The sequence below is a fragment of the Dysidea avara genome, chromosome 12, assembly GCF_963678975.1.
Source record: "Dysidea avara chromosome 12, odDysAvar1.4, whole genome shotgun sequence".
Lineage (NCBI taxonomy): Eukaryota > Metazoa > Porifera > Demospongiae > Dictyoceratida > Dysideidae > Dysidea > Dysidea avara.
In genome coordinates, this window is record NC_089283.1 from 24,458,698 (window position 1) to 24,481,133 (window position 22,436).

Below are 22,436 nucleotides of genomic sequence, written 5' to 3' on the forward strand. Positions count from 1 at the left end.
TATTCTCTCTCATTCTCATAGCTGGTAGCTATGACTTGCGTAGCTGCTATTTTTTTTTAAAAAGTGTTGCACAATATATAAAATGTTTTGATTGACATCAGACATACAGCTATATGTTATCCAATATACAATATCCAGTTATAACAGCTCCATATCTTGATATACATGGTCATAACCATTGTCATCCTGTCTTGCTGTAACTATGCCTCCTTAAAAACCGTACATGATATCCCAACGTACAAGCAATTTGTTGCGCTTTACCTATGGAGATAGCACATTTTTCAAATGCATTATTGTTCTTCAATATGGATTAAAACTCTCACCAAGTGAGCTGTATCAATTTCTGAAAACCAATCATCCTGCAAGAATGGCATTAGTCATCCGATGGTTCTACAAACAAATAAACATTAATTTTAACTGTTAAATGGTCTGCATAAAAATCAAGGTTGTAGCTTTGTTAATATATTTGTGTTTCACATTATTTAAAGGTTTAAACAAGTCAATCAGCATACTGGCAGGATTGGAAGTCCTGATACAGGATTAGAAACCCTGATAGTAATCTGCATGGATACACATATAACACTACACCATATAATATAATGGCAACGCTTAATTATGTTAATGGCCTTTTACACAGCTCCGAAAATCAGGAAGCTTTTTAATGTCAGCCAGCAAGAAATTCCACAGATGAGTGACTTTCTATTGAAAAGTTTTACGTGATGGCCAGATGACATCACATACTGTAGGATTAGCAAAATGTACTGTAGTTCTGGTGCGATAATTTATCTGGCTACCAAACAGAATTGAAAGGAAAAGTGAAATTTCCTTGGTAGAATGGAATGATGATGGAACACGGTACAAACAATAAGTTAAGGAACAGGAAACTTTAACCACTGTAAATGAGTGTAACTAGTATAATATTCCAAAATGTGACATGGTATATTTGTGTGAGTAACAACAAACATTACCCTAGTTTTGAAACGAACAATCTGATTTGCTGTAACTGCTGTTGAAGATTAGACATGGAATTGAATCAAAGGGGGTCCCATACTGGTAATGCATAGTTCAAGTAAGATTATACGACTAAATTCATCAATTACATCAAAAGTGATTGTAATGGCTATACTGTCATACCTTTTCAGTTAGCTACTTCCTCAGCATAGTAGCCTACATGCACCATTTTCAGTAGAGTGCACATATCATGTCTAAACTCATTACTTTCTTTACAGTTCAGTCCCACACAGAAACTGAGTGGTTTAATGTTGGGTCTATAGAGCAAACTTCTGGCATTCCTCCTAACTTTTCATCCAACCATCAGTCAGTTAAAAGAGTGCCTTTTTCCGAGTTCAGTTTGCCTTGTGTGTTTTGGGCCGCCAACGTATGATTCCATATATTAAAGTGAACTTTCTGTAACCTTACGGCATAACTCTTCACTTCGAACAGCTCACTTCAGACTGACCTCACCACTGGCTACTGTCGCGATGATACCTCATTCGTCACTTGCAACTCATCGTCACACCTCACATCACACCTTGAAGAAGACTCATGGTCTATTAACAGGTGAGCACTAAAACCAAAAACAGGCGAGTTTCTCGCCCTTGCTATGTCAGCACCGAGGTCAGCCATGGCACCCCTGCAATTAAATTCAGTGTTGTGCAAACATAGATACAGTATACCAACTAGAGGTTGGTATATATATACAAGGTATATAGGTATATAGTACTGGTATATAGTATATGTATATATATATATATATATATATATATATATATATAGTATAATATACATACATATATATATATATATATATATATGTATATATATATGTTTATATATTGGTACATATACCTATATACCAACCTATATACATAGATACAAGTATACTGTATCTATGGTGCAATGAATTCACAAAATGTGCAGCGCAATTTATAAACTGCACAAATTCACAAATTACGCTTAACATCTTGACCCACGGTGTGGCGTGCCGGCTTCTTGGACCACACTTGTCTTGATACCAGCAGAACAAGCATAAACAGCCTATGTATATCAATCAACTCCTAAAAAAATGTCAGCTTTAAAGATTTTTTAGTGAAAATTGTTACCAAGTTCACTCTCAGATTACATAGTTCATTTTCAAAGCTGAATTTCCTAGGAGAGCATCCCCCCCAGACTGCTCTTGGCAACTCGAGCAGCCATGTCTTAATCCAGTACCCCGATCCATCCTCATTAAACATTAACATGAGGAGAATAATGTGACACTGTGACTAATTTTGTAGAGATACTAAATTTTATCGACTGTTATTTAATGGACTGATGTTTAAGCTTCATTGCTTGCAGGCATGAGATTCAATACCATAGATGTGAGAGTATGCACTTGCACCTCAACTTGTGAGAATCATGCACTGAGGAGAAGTGACGATGCATGATGTGGTCAAGTAATATAATCAAGACAATATAATAGTAGTAGGCCCTCAGGATTGTAATTCCATAATGTATCATGCACTTATGTTTACTATATGTGTATCTTTTCCACCCACACACACTGTGCTGGCCATGCACTGTTTTACATGTCCCATTGGTGGATGACTGGTTGTACTTGGTTGTATGTGCCCTGGTGGGCCCAGTAATAATAATAATATCTGACTTGTGTAGGAGATGTAGGCAATTTCCTGAGACCATCGAACACATAGTAGTTGGCTGTCCAGCTCAGACTATCTACTTAGAACGTCATAATGCTGTTGCATCAGCAGTGCATTGGTGCTTATGCGGTAACTGTGACTTTCCTTGTTCAACTGATTGGTGCAAGCACCAGACTGAACCAGTTCTAGAGAATGCACGTTACAAACTGCTGTATGACTTCAACATCTTTGCTGACAGGAGGATTTCCCAGATTTAGTGTTCATGGACAAAAATGACAGATGTACTTACCTGATTGACAATGCCTGTGTAATGGATAGGAATGTTACTTGTAAGGAATCAGAAAAAATTGAGAAGTATTTAGATCTGGTTGTAGAGCTGCAGACTTTATGGAACACTAAAGTAACTGTTGTACCACTTGCTTTTCGGAGCCTTGGGTTCATTGTCTAATAACCTTCCCTCTTATTTCAAAAGATTGAAGATCACTGATGTTGCTGTCCACCAGTAGTGCTTAGGACTGCTACTATTATTAGCCAACACATCAGTCTGTATAGTTCAAGTTGAACTCAAGCATTGTGCAGTCCTGCAATCCCCTAAACACATGTATGTTATGGTGAATTTCAAAATAGTAATAATAGTTCTGCTATTCTATTTCACTGTAAAGCAAAAATGTGCCCTTTTGATACTGTATACCTTTAGAAGCTTAAAAATTATTTTTGTAGTCAAGGAAATGGTTATATGTGGTTTGCCATTATTAGCTGACTTATCTTAATAAAAAACTGACAGACAGATCATAGCTCATGTCATGCATGTGGTCAAGGTTTGTACAGTATAAAAGGAGGTAGTGTTCCTGATGGTTCACAAAACCAAAATGATTTTGCTCAAGTTTAGTGTGACAATTCTGGCTCTTGCTGGAATTGTGACAGGCTTGTCTAGTTGTCCTTCAGAAAAATCTGTGGAAAAACGGATGGAGGCAGTCAAAACAGTCCAAGGAGCTGTTCGAAGTGTATTCTCTAGGGTACTGAACAGCTCTGCTATTACCAATAGCTCCCTCACAAATATGGAGGTGTATGAGCACATTGCCATTAGTATTGGAGTGACCTCCACACCATCTGGGTTTGTGCAGTTTCAAGAGGCCATTAGTGAAATTGCTGCAGCTACATTTGATGCTTGTTCAGCACCTGAAGAGTCCAGAGTTGGACCAGATGATATTCCAGAACTCACAAAAAGTTTCATCAGACTAACAGATGCTGGTAACATCAGTGAAGCTCGTGAAGTTTATGGCCAGCTGCTTTGCTTGAGGGACCTGTTGTCAACTGGAGATGCAGACAGTAGGAAGCGACAGGGAGATCCTCTTAAAGAGTTAGAAGTGTTCCTCGACTCTCTTAATGGAAGTCGTGTAGCTACGATATTTGGGGTTGGTGATATATTTAACCTATTACCACCAACCTTGGCTTTTGTAGTAGATGACACTGGTAGTATGTCTACTGAAATCAGTTCAGTCCAGAGGCTTATCCGTTCCTTCATCAAAACTGAAAGATCTGACCCACTCGCTTACATTTTGACTACTTTCAATGATCCAGGTATGTTATGTTAACTTTCAACTTCCTTTACTACATAATTATATTTCTTTGTTACAGATGTTGGAGTTCCACAAATTTATTCTGCCAGTCATGTTGCTGAATTGACTGCACTTGAAGCAGCAGTTAATGTCATAAGAGCTAATGGAGGAGGTGACTGTCCTGAACTTGGCATGACTGGTATCCTCAATGCTCTCAGTCTTGCTAATCCTGACTCCAATGTCATTGTACTAACTGATGCTTCTCCAAAAGACGCAAACAGGACACAAGAAGTAATAGATAAAGCTACTGAGCTACGTAATTCTATTCACTTCTTTCTCAGTCGTTCTGGTTGTGGTGACTTTAGTCCATATTTAGAGGTGGCCAATGCAACATTTGGTATTGTTGTAAATCGTATTGATGACTTTGAAGCTTTTGTTGAGTTTGCTGACAAAGTAGGTAGATTCTCCTTTGACCTTGTAGACACTGATAGTGGAAGTAAGAAGAAAAGACAGACACCAGAAAACTGTATCACATTTTCAACATCAACATTTACTCAATCCATAAATATTCTCTTTTCATCAGTTAGTTCAGCCATCACCATTACAGGTCCTTCAGGTGTAGTAGAGACAGTAACAACTAGTGGAACTATTGCCACATACAGTAATAATGATCCAGAGGCAGGAGTGTACAGTGTGTGCTCTGTAGGAACATTTAAACATTCTTTATCAACCACATCTGATCTAGATTTCTTTGTTGACTATATTGATGCTGATATTTCAAGTACCTCACTACCAGTTCCAGGTAAGTAACAACATACAACTGCCATCCTAGTAAGTATCTGTTTATTTATTTATTTATCTCAGGTACTCCAGTCAGGTTATTAATTTCTTCATCAAGAATTGATGATATTTCTACTGATGAAGTATTTCTTAATCTTGTATTGGCTGATGGTGCTGTTTCTTCAAATGCTTTAACACGATGTGATGGTTTGCTTACTGGAGTGATCATTGTTCCAAATGCTCCTTTCCGATATCAACTAGAAGGTTATGATACTGATGGCAACAGGTTTACTAGGACCAGAGATGCTCTGATTGAAGCTGAAAATGTAGAGTGTGAAGTACCAACACCTGATACCACTTCTACCATTACCCCAACATCTACATCGGTGGCTCATAGTTCTACTCCAGTGATCTTGTATACTTCAGTATTGCACACTTCCTCTGTGGTTTTGTTTTCAATATCATCAAGTACATCAACAACCATCCCTACTAGCATCCCAACAAGTACACCATCAGGTTGCTCCAAGGGATTTACTGGACGTGGGTGTAACATAGGTAAGTAACTAATTGATGCAGTGCTATTATTTATATGTTACTGGCTTAATTAACAGTTGTTGCTCTTGAGGAATGTCCTATTATTATTGAAGAGTATGTGGAGCCAAGAACTGAAGCAACAAACACAACCAAAGAGTCAGTTAGAGAAGTCTTTTCAAGAGTACTAATGGATCCTACTCTAAGTGATGATGATTTATCTGACAAGGAAGTATATGAACAAATCACAGACAGTTTGAAGGTGTCCAGCTCACCTGCAGGATTTAGACAATTTCAAGAAGCTGTGAGTGAAATAGCTTCTGCTACATTCAGAGCTTGTGCTGCTCCAGAGGAGTCCAGGGTTAGACCAGATGATATTCCAGATCTTACCAAAAGATTTTTTACCTTATCAGATGCTGGTGATATTAACGAGGCAAGAAAAGTGTATGGTACACTATTGTGTTTAAGGAGCTTGTTATCACCAGCTGATGATGGAAAGAAAGTAAAGAGACAAGGAGATTCATTTGATGAGTTAGAGGACTTCTTTGATTCTCTTGATAGTGACAGAATAACTACCATATTTGGAATCGTCTTGTTTAGTCCAGTACCCCCAACCTTGGCATTTGTTGTAGATGACACTGGTAGTATGTCTGCAGAAATCAGTTCAGTCCAGAGGCTTATCCGTTCCTTCATCAAAACTGAAAGATCTGAACCACTAGCTTACATCTTGACGACCTTCAATGATCCAGGTATGTTTTGATACTGCCTATAGTGTCAGCTGTAGTTATACTGTTTTGTGTACTATAGGGGTTGGAGTTCCACAGATTTATTCTGCTAGTAGTGTTGCTGAATTGACTGCACTTGAGACTGCAGTTAATGCTATAAAAGCTAATGGAGGAGGTGACTGTCCTGAACTTGGCATGACTGGTATTCTCAATGCTCTCAGTCTTGCTAATCCTGACTCCAATGTCATTGTACTAACTGATGCTTCTCCTAAAGATGTAAACAGGACACAAGAAGTGATAGATAAAGCTACCGAGCTACATAATTCTATTCACTTCTTTCTCAGTCGTTCTGGTTGTGGTGACTTTAGTCCATATATAGAAGTGGCCAATGCAACATTTGGTATTGTTGTAAATCGTATTGATGACTTTGAAGCTTTTGTTGAGTTTGCTGACAGAGCAGGAAGATTTACTTTAGGAGATGATGAAGAAGGTAAACGGAAAAGAAGAGCTGTCCCATCTCCATCACGATTTTGTGTTACATTCTCCACATCAATATTCACAACTTCAGTCAACATTCTATTCTCTTCTGTTACCAGCACTATTAATGTTACTAGTCCATCTGGCCTATCAAGCCTAGTGTCTACCAGGGGATCTATTGCAACATATAGTAATGATAGTATAGAGGTTGGAGAATATCATGTGTGTTCATCAGGACAATTTAAACACACTGTATCCATGACATCTAGTCTGGATTTCTTTGTTGAGCATTTGGAAGATGATTTTGAAATCCCAATTCCAGGTAAGTCCTACCACATACACTCAACTTAATTATATTAAATATTGTGTTACTATTACAGGTAGTGCAGGAATTGTTGTTGTGTCATCTTCTCAAATGGAAAAAATAACAGTGACTGATGTCAGACCAGTGGTTCTGAAGTTTGTTTCAACAACTGATGGTCAAGTGTTTAATGCAACTCAACTACTACCTTGCAGTGGATTTCTTATTGGAGAAATCACAATTCCTAATGAATCATTTAGATACGTGTTAGAGGGGTATGATTGTGAGGGTAATAAATTTTCTCAAACAAGTCTGACAACGCCTTTCACCTTCCCTAACCCAAGTCCAACCAGTATAGTTCCCACCAGTACTAGCAGAGTTGTAGCCAGTCCAACAAGTACATCTACTGTGGTTATTACCAGCTCTCCAACTCCCTCACCAACACCTGATTGCCCTTGTCTTAATGGTGGCAGATGTGTAACCATCTTACGCTTTGGCCGTAAAAGAACGTTTTGCCATTGCCGCAGTGGTTATACTGGCTCTCTTTGCCATTTCAGTAAGTACCCTCATTATGTCACTTAACTTTACATTTTATTACCATTTAGAATTACTCGGATGAGATTGTGTACCTTGACTGAGTGCTATACACACAATAAGTGCTATACACACATACAAACATTTTAGTTGTATATAACATTGTTGTACAGCACTATACATTGAGTTTAACATTAAATTAAAATGCACTTTAGAGTCTATGTTTGAAATAGGAAATAGGAATGAAGGCAGGGGTGGATCCGGGGGGGGGGCTTTGGGGGCTGAAGCCCCCCCCCCCCCCCCCCCCTTCATGTTTAGGCTTTACTTGATCAATATGCTGAGTACTATAATGAAATTTTGTCTTAGCATAATTATATGATCACTAATAATACAAATACTCATAAAATTACCTTATAAACATCTTTCCAAGGTATTATCAGTGGATTTATGCTAAAGTTTATGTAACAAGGACCCGGATGAGCATTGGAGGTGTACAAGATCGAGATACTCTAATAGAGCAGTCAGCTAACTACTCTAATAGAACATTCACTGGAAACATGTAGTTGGTTCTGTTATGGAATATTTTCAAATCTGCCAGCACCTATACATACAATGAAGTGCATTGGTCTGTTTAAAGGGCTTCTTTCATCTACTAGTGTAGTTACTATGTATGGCAATACTTAATTCAAGTGCACGATTTCCATTGAAAATGCTCTCAGATTCATTCTTGTATTGCTCAAATTTCAAAATTTTCCACTTTCAACATTCTTAATAATTCTAACATGCACCTATTCAGTATTGTGCAATTGTGAGAGGGGTGCATCATGTATTTGGTTGTCTGTACCTACCAAACTTTTCCATTAGCAAAATGCTTTAGAGAGCCATACCTATAATCTAAAGGCAGTATATAAAATATCTACAGGCAGAAAATATTATGAATTTTATGTGGAAATGTCTCCAAATTGCAGTATTTTAGCATCTATTTTTCAAAATTTTCCTGGGGGGGCATGCTCCCAGACCCCCCTAGTTCCAGCATGCTTTGCATGCTGGGAAGTGTGCTTTGCACACCTCTACCCAACCTTGAGTTAGCCCCCCCCCTTTTACAAATCCTAGATCCGCCCCTGGAAGGGAAATGTTAAAATGCAAATTACACAAAACTCTACATTAGAATTTGGAACTGTGGCTCTATTGAAGCTTGCAGACATTCTGAATATAAGTGGTCATTAGTAATAAGCATATTATCCAGGAACATAGCCAAGGGGGTTTCCACCAGCAATTACCAGTAGCAGAATCTGGTGGCACAGCTCCCAACTGCTAATATTTTAAAGGTTCAAATATCAATTTTATTGGTGAATTAGCTCATTAAGATAGTTATTTGTATCAGGGGCATAGTTAGAAAATTTCTGATGGTAGGGAAAATGTAACATATATGCACACAAGAAACATGCTCATCTTCATGTGAGGCATTATGAAAGGTGTATGCACACAATGTCTATAGCTATAGTGTATTAATAAACCTACTGCATGCATGCCAGCTCTCTAACTATGCTTTCCTTTGTATTTGTAGGTATTGATCGATGAAGACGATGATCACGATGGTTATACAGTCAAGTGCTGCCAATCTAGCTGTCCATCAGTGAAGATGATGATCACGATGGTTGTAGTGAAGTACTGCCAAATCTAGCTGTCATAAGAAAATACATTACCAAAAAACTCTGTATAAATAGGGTTGTGTGCATTTGTATGCGAAACATCTTAATATAGCAACACCATAACAGTCTGATTTTGTTTGTAATCTGCCATTACCTTTAACCTTGTATCCAACCTAAGTTACGTTCCATAGCATAGCTTTGTGTGTGTGTGTGTGTGTGTGTGTGTATGTGTGTGTGTGTGTGTGTGTGTGTGTGTGTGTGTGTGTGTGTGTGTGTGTGTGTGTGTGTGTGTGTGTGTGTGTGTGTGTATGTGTGTGTGTGTGTGTGTGTGTGAGTGAGTGAGTGAGTGAGTGAGTGAGTGAGTGAGTGAGTGAGTGAGTTAGCGTGAGTGTGCTGTGGGAGTAGTTATTTACTGTATTTCTACTATTGAAACTTAATATTTTTTAAAGTTTTCAATATTTTTTTAGGTTTTATTTTTAAAAAGTTTTTTGTACAATGTGAGCCAAACGCCCTAACAGCTTAATTTTTCTAACTAATGGTGCATGTATTTATTATCCAGTCTACCAGCATTAGTGATTAGCCAACTGTTAGATTAATTTTCCACCCGCCCACACACATGACACGCCACGTTGCCTGATAGATCCTACAAATAGTAGCATGGCTATTTTAATGACTTTCCCGTATACTTTTATATTTCATTAGGTTCTGTTTTTAATTTTGTCTGATTTAGACTATATGTTTGTATTCTAATATTTTAGGGCGTTTAAATTGTAGAGCAGCTCTGTGTAGATGTTTCCTGTTGAGATAGAGGATACAACACAAGTAATGTACATATGAACATGTATATATATATGGAAGCATGCGCTATGTCCTTTTGTTATTTATGCTAACATAATTATAAATTAATCAAAATGGAATAGTTTTCCACGGTGAAGTGGTTGAATTAAAATTAATGTAAACACTGCCCTGTATTATCTGATTTGAGTTCAAACCATTTGATGAGTGGAATTTTTAATGTTAAATTATTGACCTTAAAATTTTTATTTAATAGCGAAAAAATTAACTGATTAAAAACCAATTTAAATCACTTCAAACTTATAACTGTTATACACTGCTGAAATGGCTCTTCTTTGCTTGATACATATAGAAACCTGTTAACTTCTTTTGTCAGTGTAGGATGCAATCACAAAGTCATGCCAATGTAAAATTACATAGAAAAACCAAAACCTATAAAATTGAGAAAAACCACATGACAGTATACTGACATTAAGTAATTTTTTTTGGCAATGTATCAAACATTGCTATGTAGTAGACAACTTTTACCCTATAGTAAAACAAAAGATCTCTATACTTGTCAGGAGTATTACGTCAAAGTTTTATCTCATATGACTGTAGTGCATTCTCAAAGTATACCTTAATATGTCACATGACCATGTATTTTGGTAATGGGATACATTAATACTTAACTGAGACAGAAATATCATTGCATTGAGCTTAAAATATGTGCAAAAAAGTGACCATCCTGTTAAAATACCAGGAGACAAAACTGTTCTGCATGCAGATGAAAGCTGTCACCATGGTGATGTGTACATCATATCACCATGTTCATCACAACTACTATGGATGATTCCCACCAGTCACTACCCTGATTTGAATGAGCCTTATTCATTACATGGATGTACATAAAGAGGCCACTTGGATCTCATATAGGCAATATTTGTTCCCCTGTAATAATGCCACTACTCATCAATACCACCAGGATTGCATCACTCCTATGGACAAGAGAGCATATAACTCTGTGCACTACATATTCAAATATGTTGTCCAGTGTTACTAAGTATATCATTGGTTACATCATCTTTACACACAACAAGGATGTACAGAACAGAGACTGCCACCGTTCACTGTATTGCATGACAACAGCCAAGCTAGCTTCGAAAGAAGGCTGTTGAGTTGAACAATAAGTTTAAGCATGTAATATAGTTGACAGGAGTAATTTCACATCGCCTGTGTATAACAAAAGGCAATCTTGTTATGCCTGTGCTACTACCAGTGTTGGGAGTAACGCGCTACTTATGTAACGCGTTACGTAATATTATTACTTTTGTGGTAACAAAGTAATATAACGAAATACGCTATAAAAACAGGTAATATAACTCAAGTTACTTTACTAACAAATGTAACGCGTTACCTAAGTAATATAGTTACTGTAACGAATCTAATATTACGTAATATTATTACTGAAAGTAACGAAGTTACTAATCTCGTTAGTAACCCACTGAGTAACGCCTTGCCACAACGAAGTAATGAAGCCTACTAAGTGAGGCTTATTCACCAGCTACTTCTCTAACATTGGAAGAAGCCCTAAAAATTTTTGGCGTTATGTAAACTCAAATATGAAAACAAGATCTGGTATTGATAGTATCCAACGTCCTGATGGTTCTACAGCTACTTCTGATCCAGAGAAGGCTGAATTATTAAATTCATATTTTGCGAGTGTTTTCACTAATGAAAATTTAACCAATTTTCCAGCCCTAGATCCGGGAGCTTCGGTACCAAAGTCAAAGTTAGAAAACATAACAATAACTGCTTCATTAGTATTTGATGAATTGAATAGGCTAAAAACAGATAAATCTCCAGGTCCAGAGGGTTGGCCTCCACGTATATTCAAAGAATTTTCTGACCAACTATCAGTTCCACTGTCCATTTTATTTAATAAGTCTTTCCAGTCTGGTGTTCTGCCATCGGAATGGAAAATTGCTTTTGTTACCCCTATTCATAAGAAAGGAAGTAAACATCTTGCATGTAATTATAGACCTGTCAGTCTTACATCTACAGTAGTTAAGGTTATGGAATCCGTTATTAAAACTAATATACTAGAACATCTGAACTCCAATAACTTGTTGACATCCCACCAGTTTGGCTTTTTAGAGGGCCATTCATGCACTACCCAATTACTTCATGTTATGGATATTTTAACAAAATCACTTGATCGTGGAGTACCTGTTGATGTTATTTACATGGATCTGCAGAAAGCTTTTGATAGTGTGCCACATAAACGTTTATTGTATAAGATTGAACACTATGGAATTACAGGCAACCTCCTTAGATGGATTGATGGATTTCTATCCAATAGGAGACAGCGCGTTGTTTTAAACGGAGAAAAATCATGTTGGCAAGATGTGAAGAGTGGTGTTCCACAAGGATCAATTCTAGGACCTCTTCTCTTCCTTATTTACGTTAATGATATGCCGAAATCCATCTCAAGTCATGTGTTTTTATTTGCAGATGATACCAAGCTTATACGAACCATTTCTACTTTGGCAGACCATGTACAACTCCAAACTTATTTAGATAATCTAGCCAAATGGTGTGACGTGTGGCAACTGAAGTTCAATGTTACTAAATGTAAAGTGATTCACTTTGGTCGAGCCACACACAGCTTTGGAGGCTACTATCTTAATGGTGTCTCATTGGACTCAGTTAATTGCCATAAGGACTTGGGTATTATATTTGATGCGAATTTAAAGTCCCACCAACATGCTTCTGAAGTAGCTATGAAAGCGAACAGGGTATTGGCTTGTATGAAAAGAAGCTTTATCGATTTGAATGAATTTGTACTATCACGGTTGTATAAATCAATGGTTCGACCAATATTAGAATACGGAAATGTAATTTGGGGACCCCGTTATGTATTAGATCAACATAAACTTGAGGGTGTGCAACGGCGTGCTACAAAACTAGTACCATCTTTAAGAGACAAGCCTTACATAGATCGACTGACATCAATGAATTTACCATCTCTTTTGTACAGGCACAGACGTGGTGACTTAATATTTCTTTTCAAGATGTTGAACGATTACTTCAATCTGGATCACTCCAACTTTTTTACTTTCTCCCACAATACACAAACTAGAGGTCATGCATGCATATAAATTACTTAAGCCCCCTGCCCACCTTTCATGTCGGGTCAACTATTTTGGTACTAGAGTAATTAATGATTGGAACAATCTTACGAGTGATATTGTAGGAAATTCTTTATTAAATAATTTTAAATCAGCTGTAGATAATTACTTTTATGACTATAGATTTATGTTAATGTAATAATTATATTCATAGTTAATTTTTGTTCATTGCATCTAATTTATGTATGTATATGTATGTAATTGAATGGGTGTACAGGCTTCTAAGCCTCAACCCAAAATCACATCATAATCATAATCATAATCATATACTCTAATAGAGCAGTCAGGTATTTACTCTAATAGAGCAGTCAGGTATACTCTAATAGAACATGCATGTAAATATATCCATGTCCATATGAAGTTTTTCAGACATTCTAACATTAAATGCAAAACTTAGCATGACCTTATACTGCTATAGCTTTGGTGTGCAGTGTTTAAAGATATAGAGCTCCAGTAATTTATCACTTGTGTTATGCAAAATGAATTCATGCTATGCATATTTGTATAGTTAGCTATATCAGTGGATTCATGGCTCTTATACCACAGTGAGATAACTATCACTTACAGATTACTATATATATGTGTTATGCTGTCTGTTTCCACTAGGTGGCTTTATCTAGTACTACCTTCATCGCGGGACACTTATATGCATCATAATTAATGTACTTTTTGCATAAAATATAGCAATTTGCTGAGTTTTGATTCATTAAAATATTGAAAATCTCTCAGCGGCTGGGGGCTGCATCCCCAGACCCCTGCTTCTGGTAACTCTATGCTGGTGCTGGAACCCCCCTTCAAAAAATCCTGGCTACGCTCCTGTTCACCGGTGTCCTCAAGCGACGAAAATTTTTTAACAATGAATTACGTAACTTTATTAATTCTATACCGCCATTTTTTGATAACCAGAACGACAAGCAGCGAAACTGAAGTGTGGCATCTCCGTTCCATCATAGATATTTAACCCCCAATATCTATGGTTCTGTTCTATACCATATGCGTATTTTGTACCATACGCGTACGGTACGATTTTCCGTACCATACGCGTATGGTATAGACATACGCGTATGGTACGTACCATATGCGTATTATGCCTTTTCTCAGCCTTGCCATCACCTAGCTACGATGGGCTGTCTTTACAAGCATTTCTAGCTGAGCAAACTTAGAACACAACACAATAATCTGCTTACTACTGAGCTGTAACTATAAATTTATTCATCAGCACACATGCACACATGCACACATGCATTTTATCCTTGTCATGCATGCCCATGCATTTCCCACTATAGTCCTATACTAATTTACCTAAATCTTATGTACATGATCTCACTTTGTCTGCAGAACTTTACATAAATGGCACTGTGCATGTATGCTACTTTATACAGTAGCTATCAGAAGCATGCAGATGGTATATTTATACTCAATTATAAGTGTGGATAACTGATAATTTACAACAGAATTGGGTAAATAAGCAAGGAGAGCAATTACAACATGCATGGTAGCTAGTAAGTTCTAACTAAATTATACATATATGCATATACTGCTTGTGCAAAGCTAATAACTGGAAAAATGAACTTCGTAAGTGTCATCAGTTGTGCAACATGGCTCCTCACTGTATTTGCATTTTTATATACTATGTACACTCTTCTTTTGAAGATCCAATTTCTTGTTTACATACTTTTCTTGTTTATACATATATACTGTGTAAATAGTATATTCATCACACTGGACCTACAGCACAAATTAATGTGGATGTTGTTAACTTTAAAAAGTACATTCAGATAAGAGTAGCTAAACACATTGTCTTCCCATCCACAAGCATGACAGTAAGTAGCGAGTAGCTATACAACGCACTTAACAATAATAAAACAATGCTACTTAATATACATTCAGTACTGAACTATACATTAGAACTCATATATAAACTCACCATAAAATCTCTGCCATGTTATATTTTCCTACTTCATCTCAGCAGGCAATGCACATGCCTCATTCAATAGCAAAGATTCAGCGAACTACAGTTTTAAAAAAATTATTGCACAATTAATTACTATGCACATCAGTCTTAGAGTATAGCATGTCTAATATTGCTATAAGCTACAGCCATGCAGATTTACATTAATTTGCAAACTAAAAACATTACTTTCTCTACAGTTATATCTCTTTGCTACCTCCCTCAATGTTATTGTATCAGCATTCTCCAGGTCTTCCTCTGTTTGAGCAATCATTATACATTGTACTTCTCAAGCTCATCTGATTAAAATTGTCTGTTCAACACACCTTTAGTGCCACCAGGCATAAATATCCATTTTTAAGTGGAAGCTAGTGTACTAACAAATTAAGGTAAACAATAGATTATATGTAGCAACAATAGAATAAAATATTTAATGAAATAATATATATATGCCTGAAAAAATTGGCTCCATTTGCCAATGGATGCAAATTATTTAATATGGTTGCTATGTTGTAACCAATCAGAATGCAGTATATGGATAATTATATCAAAATCTTATGTTTATATTTAGCTACAATGCTACCTCTACTGGCTTAGTGTTTATATCACTATGCATTCCAGTTATATTCATTGAAAAATCATGAATATCAATATGCTGGCACAATTCTACAGTCTAAAAGAAATCGATGTCTTTTGTCCAAAATAATGCTTTAGAAGATCAAACTTCAAATTTCAGTTTCTGAGTAAGACAAGGAGCATACTGCTCTTGTTTTATGTTGAAGGGATAATTGGGCACCTTTAAACCCAAACACATTTTTACAAAGTTCATATATACAAGTATAGAAAAACCCCTAGTAGAGTTTTGGGTAATATCGCTCTACATAGCTTTTAATTATTGTACTAATCTTTGACTATCTTCAGGAGTATTTGTAAACGCATAAATATTATGTGTGGGTATTGTTCTAATTGTAGGGAAGTGTAGGCAGACCATTTATAGGCAAAACAGACTATTGTATATAATATTATTAATCAATAACTGAAAGTACACAATAACAACTCTTACAACTACAGTATACAACAATATTAATGTTACAGGTATGCATAAATTACATTGTATTACATCATGTCACATCATTACATTACATCATTAACTCTATTATAGATATGAAGGAGGAGTAGCATTTGTAATAATGGCCTAGTTTTTGAATTTTCATTGTATCAACAATGGATCATGAATCCAATAAGAAGCAATATATGTATAGCAATTGCAGCTACAATGTACTGCGTGGAAGAAGAAACAAAAATTAAAATTTACCATACGTTGTCAGTGTGTGCAGTTGCTATGCAACAGCTAGATAATTTGTGACTGGATTTGCAAAAAGGTACCTTTTTCACAGACAAAATTTGACCCATGCATATTTTGAAATTCGGGGTTTCATAAGTTTTTGAACATATACCTTATAATTGCCTGCATGCAACTATCCATGAGTGCATGTACAGTAGCTACTAGTATCTATCTGCATTTTGATACTAAGAGCAAGTTTATCAGTGTAAGGAGTCAAGTGTTACATCATTTTGTTTGCTGGTATGTAAAATGTGTGGAAAAGGTACCTTTTCACAAATCTGGTCATTTTAACTCAACTATTCTAAAGAATGCATACAGTATACCAGCTTGTGTACTTTCAAATCAATTACACTGTGGATAAATGAAGTCATTTATTATAAAAATGCAAGATGGAAATCCATGACAAATAAGGCGGACGAGGCAATAAATCAGTATGTGCAAAAGTCAGAAGACATCAAGAAAATAATCCACAGGTGCTTACATAAACCATCATAATTATATGGGTGATGGCTCTATTGCATGTATTTTGTGGAACTGTCAGATACTTTGATGAAATGAAATGTTAAACAGACAACGAGATACATTGTTATAGATCATACACCAATGACTATGTATAAATCAAGACATATTATATTTAATCCCCTTCCTTTGATTTATACTTTTCAGACTTATACTGTATGCAGCTAGGTGTTATCATGTTTTTCGTAAAGCTTCCAACCCAGCTGATTGACCTTTATTAGTTTTGACAATGTAGAATTCCATCAGATCCTACCAGATCAGCAGGACTTAACACAATTCAAGACTGGATCTGCCAACAGTGTGATGAATTCATGATTGTTTTTATCATATATTGTCCTAAATCAAGATGTCAGTTTCATCACTTATATATATATATAGTCATGCGAGATATCATGTTATTCTTTTATTTTAAGGAGTGCTTTATTTTAAATAGGTTTGCATCATGCAGTAAAGTAAATTATATCTTAATCACATGCAGTAAAGCTAAATTGATCTTAGCTCTAGAGAATAGAATAGCTATAATCAGATCAACTTACCCTGCCATTCACTAGAATTGACACATATAAATTCAGCTCCTTTCCTTCCACTGCTATATGGAACAACTTGCAACCAGAGACTTTTGAAGCTTCATCTATCACCGTGTTTAACAACCTTCTTATAAATTAACTATAAAATCGTAATTAGTTAGCTGTAGCTATATATTTGATTTGTATATTGCATTTATACTCGCTATGCGAGGTCTTGCAATTATATAATAGTAATAAAATATATGATTGCTCTATTGAGTATCTCGATCTTCACTGAACAGAAAGACTAGCTCCTCCCCCCTCCCTCTTCCCCGAACAGAAATGAAAGCAGAGTGCCATCAGGCGTAGTCAATAGGTACGGCAGTGTAAAAACCTTCTGCTTAATATTATACGCATACCAGGTTAGCTATACTCAGATGGTACGATTTTCCGTACCATACGCGTATGGTTGTACCGTACGCGTATACGCATATGGTATGTACCATACGCGTATGGTACAAAATACGCATATGGTACAGAACAGTTCCATGGAGGCTGCGCCCCAGATTTAGAAGTTGTCCGTCACAAATCAAGCAATGGACTGGAGTGGTAGAAGCTCATTCCATGCAACTTGCATATTTGTACATATATACTTTATTTAATGTGTCCTGTAGTAGCTGTCTATCACGGAATGGCATCATTACCAATGTGCAGCGAAATTGACGAAGCGAGACGAACCCCTCTCTCCTAGGATCAGGGAGAACTTTGTTTTTAAAAGACTGCAGCAAAGACATATGCTTGACACGCCAATGGCCAAGCCTCGATCCAGGCGGCCAGAAAGTAGTTTACCGAATTCATTCAACTTCTCGAATATTACGTTGGTAAAAAATTTTCGCGTAATTAATTTTCGTCGGATGCTACCTTCGACGAAATATTTTTAACGGTTTATAATTATAGAAATACGGTATTCTTCCATCATGCCATTCATCTTTTGTTTTATTATTATTATTGATTGTTGTGCAGACCTCAAAAGAGTATGGTGCACAAAAAAGGGTACAATTGCTACTGTCAATTACAAAAGGAAAACAAACTTATATAATTATACAATATTTACTATACACAAGACCATATATACACATTGATAAATTATTAAACAGTTACTAGTCCAGCTAGGCTGTGCTTGAATTGGTCAATCTCTGTTAAATCAATCATGTGTTGGGGTAAGGAATTCCAAATATTGATTGCAGAGGGGAAAAAAGAAAATTTATAACAGTCAATTCTGGTCATTGGGGTTAAAAATCTCTTATCATGGCCTCTGGTGTGATGTAGGTTAGGATTAGAAAAAAGGAAATCATCAGCATTAATATCAATTTGGTGAGATATAATTTTAAATAACATTGTAGCCTTCTGTTCATTCCTGCATCTGGCTAAGGTAGGCCAATTAAGGTTAGATAACATTTCAGTGACGCTGGAATATCTAGAGTAGTTGTTAAATGCAAATGTTTCCATATCTTCATTCGGTAATGCTGGCAACTTGACACACTCTCAAGCATGCGTCTCCAATCTCTCTCCATATAGTACCCCGGGTAAGGAAAATTACTTTGTTTGAATTTTGCTGTTTACGGAGTTATGCACTCCCTTGTCCATATGATTCTGATACCACTTAGTATACAAAATTTATTGCTAAAGCTAAGCCAATCCAACAGGGAACCTAACAACATGACCATTGAACTAAGTGCCATTCACTATGCACTATCAAGGTACTCTAATAGAGCAGTCATATAAACAGTCAGTTGCAGCTTACATTTTAATTTATTTTTTTGACCTTCCAGGTCACTATTAGCATAGACAATATACCATACCATTCTTACCTGTAGCTAGGTAGTTATGAATTTTGAAAACAAGTGGAAATATCTATAATGAATAATGGATAATGGATAATGAACCACCTGCCTGCATGTATTTTTGAGGTAAACAGGAATTTTCTTGGAGTGGCCTTATCTTCTGCACCTTCTCCGTTTGATTTGATTTTTTGTTTAAACTCATGACGTTCAGCATAGTCGTTCTTCCACATCAGAGTACACAGACACATACAAATACACAAGTACAAAATGAGATATAAATAGTAAGAGCACTTGTGACACACTTCAGACACCTGAGCATTCTACTGAAGACAACAATCAAAAATTATTCCTAAATAGCATTGTTGAGTGACAGTTGTAAGAGGTTGGTCATCAATCATGACAGGAGGATATTTTTACTTTCGTGCTTGGAAGAGAACTACATTACACTTGATTTGTTAACATTAAGCTGCATCTTACTCTGAGAGATCCACTTAGAAATCAGCTCAAGGTTGTGAGATAACTTCATCTCAACTTCTTCATGAGTATCTCCAGAACAAATTAGAGTTGTGTCATCAGCAAACTGCAAAAGGTTACCATGGTGCACCAGGGAGGGCATATCATTGACATATACTAGGAATAAAAGTGGCCCTAAGGCACTTCCCGTTACTGTTTTGCTTTTGGAGGTGTGATTGGGATCAAGATATTTTCCTCTACAGACTGTGACCTTTCAAATAGCTCTCTGTGATCCTCTGAAGTTTCAACGTAACTCAGTATTTACTCATAGTGAAACTCACACCTCGCATATACTGCCACGAGGAAATCTCATGATCCAACACTTGGAACGACAGTAGGTCGGAAACCGATACAACAGTAGGTCGGAAACCGATACAACTGTACTGTGTCGCATCCGAGGTCGCATCTTGCCTTGCCATATGTCAGCACCCAGTCGGTCAGCATGACATCTCTTTATAAATTGTTGCGCATTTTATGAATTCAAACAAAGCCCAGTGCAATTTATAGACTGCACAAATTCACAGATTGCGCCTAACAGTACAGTCAATTGCAGAATTATTGAATTTTTTCCCGTGCCGTAAATATTCCGTGGGCTGGAAAACTATTTGTAGTGACGCCGGATCAGCCAGACTGAGGAAAAAGAATAGTGTGGTTCAACTGATGTTGAATCCATGGCAAGGGCAATAAAATTTACTCACAAGGAGTCTTACGGAAACATTGGCGTACTTTTTTCAAGAATTCTGCAATCAATCAATCAATCAATCGACTGTAGCTACCACAGTATTACACCGTGTTTACCATTATCAGGTGTTGTACTGAGGAGAGAAAGAATGGCAATAGCCACCACGCTCAATGACGGGGGCGGGTACAAATATCAGTTTGTGGATACCCCATTAGATATATTTGTGTGTAAGATTTGTCAGAACCTGAGTAGAGAGCCTCATCTTAGCGAATGTTGTGGTCACATATTTTGTAAGTCTTGTCTTGAGGCTGCAAAGAGATCTACCACCATTACTAAAGCTTGTCCCATTTGTCGCGATGAAGAATTTGTCACTTTTCACAACAGACAAGCTGACCGAGCTATCAGGAGTCTTCATGTGTTCTGTACTAACAAGGAAAATGGATGTAAGTGGCAGGGTGAAGTGAATGACATCATCAATCACCTTGGAAATAGTGACGATTGTCAATTTGAAGATGTGCCATGCTCCAATGATTGTGGAAAGTGTTTACAACGACAATATCTGACTGTTCATGTTGAGGATGAGTGTGTACATCATAAGGTTGACTGTTAGTATTGCCACATTACAGGAGAACATCAGTTTATTGAGGGTGAACACAAGGAACAGTGTCCCAAGTTCCCAATAGCCTGTCCCAACAAGTGTGAGGTTGGTAGTGTCCTAAGAGATGATGTAGAAGAACACATGAAGATGTGCCCACTGGAGCTAATCCAGTGTGAATATCACGTAGTGGGTTGTGAGGAGAGGATGGCTTGTAAGGATCAGAAGAAACACAACAAGGAGAAGATGGAAGAACACTTGTCCTTTGCCACACGTCAGTTCACTAAAAGTCTTACAAAAGCTGAAAAGGAGTACATCACACTAGCTGCCAATACTGATGAGGTACTAGCTAAACTGGAGACCAAATTCCAAACAAAGATCACCGAGATTGAAACTGCTGCTCAGAAGAGGATCACTGAACTGGAAACTAAGCTGGAAGAGAAGACACAACAAATAGAACAGTTAATAACTGACCCAAACATATTCTGGTACAACACTGTTAGCTATCAAGCATCAAAGTTATCATCAGGTGATCAAGTTGTTCCAGTGATTGTGAAGATGTCAGAGTTTAACAAGAAGAAGAATAATAAAGTTGACTGGTACAGTGACTCATTCTATACTCATCACAAGGGATACAAAATGTATTTGTATGTTTATGCTGCTGGTGTGTTTAGTGGTTACATGACAGTGGGTCTGATCCTCATGAAGGGTCCATATGATGATCAGTTAAGGTGGCCAGTGAAGGGACATTGTGAGGTGAAGTTGTTGAACCAGATCAGTAACAGTGAACATCATTTAGGGAATGGGGAGTATCAGGATGATGGTCATAATAGGGTCACTAAAGGGAAGATAAGTAGCTGGTACATATGATACGCTTTTCAGTTCATTTCCAATGAACACCTCCTCAAGATCACTCCCACATGTCAGTACCTCAAAGATGATAGTATCTTCCTTCAAGTAGACTATAAACTAGATACAGTGTAATTTCTGGAAATATTTTTTTTTGTTTTATGGGTTCAACATAAATCTGTATGACACTACCGTATAGCTGGAAATTTTCAAGGGACAAAACTTTCACGAATTTTGCAAGTGATGATAACTTCATGAAAATATAATCGTGGAATGTTTTCAGTTTATACACATAGCTATTACCCGCCTTCTACACTTTCATGAATTTAAAAAAGTGAAAATCGTATTTTGCACAGTTATGCGAAAGTTTCATCCCTCAAAACTTTCCCACTATATGGTATCTTGTGTGACAAAACATGATTATGATTGTTGATTATTGGTTGGTGTTTTGTTCATCGTAGTTAACTCT

The 22,436-nt window shown here is 36.8% G+C and overlaps 2 protein-coding genes across 3 annotated transcripts; both read left to right on the forward strand.

Moving 5' to 3' along the window:
• The first annotated feature begins 1,965 nt into the window (after positions 1 to 1,965).
• Positions 1,966 to 7,767, forward strand: LOC136239990 (uncharacterized). 2 transcript variants are annotated; one of them, XM_066030783.1, is made up of 8 exons: positions 3,925 to 4,054; positions 4,101 to 4,220; positions 4,278 to 5,000; positions 5,063 to 5,533; positions 5,590 to 6,258; positions 6,317 to 7,033; positions 7,092 to 7,568; positions 7,618 to 7,767. In XM_066030783.1, exons 2-8 carry the CDS (start codon positions 4,118 to 4,120, stop codon positions 7,629 to 7,631), a joined length of 3,174 nt encoding a protein of 1,057 aa, XP_065886855.1. In that variant the 5' UTR covers positions 3,925 to 4,054; positions 4,101 to 4,117; the 3' UTR covers positions 7,632 to 7,767. The 2 variants fall into 2 exon arrangements, with proteins under 2 accessions (XP_065886853.1, XP_065886855.1); XM_066030781.1 differs by having other exon boundaries at positions 1,966 to 4,220.
• Positions 7,768 to 20,671: 12,904 nt separating this feature from the next.
• LOC136239960 (TNF receptor-associated factor 3-like) lies at positions 20,672 to 21,988 on the forward strand. Its single transcript, XM_066030704.1, has 2 exons — positions 20,672 to 21,128; positions 21,207 to 21,988. Exons 1-2 carry the CDS (start codon positions 20,672 to 20,674, stop codon positions 21,986 to 21,988), a joined length of 1,239 nt encoding a protein of 412 aa, XP_065886776.1.
• The last annotated feature ends 448 nt before the right edge of the window (positions 21,989 to 22,436 follow it).

Coding starts and splice junctions, on each gene's coding strand:
- LOC136239990 (XM_066030781.1), top strand. CDS start 3,491: ATGGTTCACAAAACCAAAATGATTTTGCTCAAGTTTAGTGTGACAATT. Junction 4,221..4,277: donor GACTACTTTCAATGATCCAG/GTATGTTATGTT, acceptor TCTTTGTTACAG/ATGTTGGAGTTCCACAAATT. Junction 6,259..6,316: donor GACGACCTTCAATGATCCAG/GTATGTTTTGAT, acceptor TGTGTACTATAG/GGGTTGGAGTTCCACAGATT.
- LOC136239960 (XM_066030704.1), top strand. CDS start 20,672: ATGGCAATAGCCACCACGCTCAATGACGGGGGCGGGTACAAATATCAG. Junction 21,129..21,206: donor TGTACATCATAAGGTTGACT/GTTAGTATTGCC, acceptor AGTTCCCAATAG/CCTGTCCCAACAAGTGTGAG.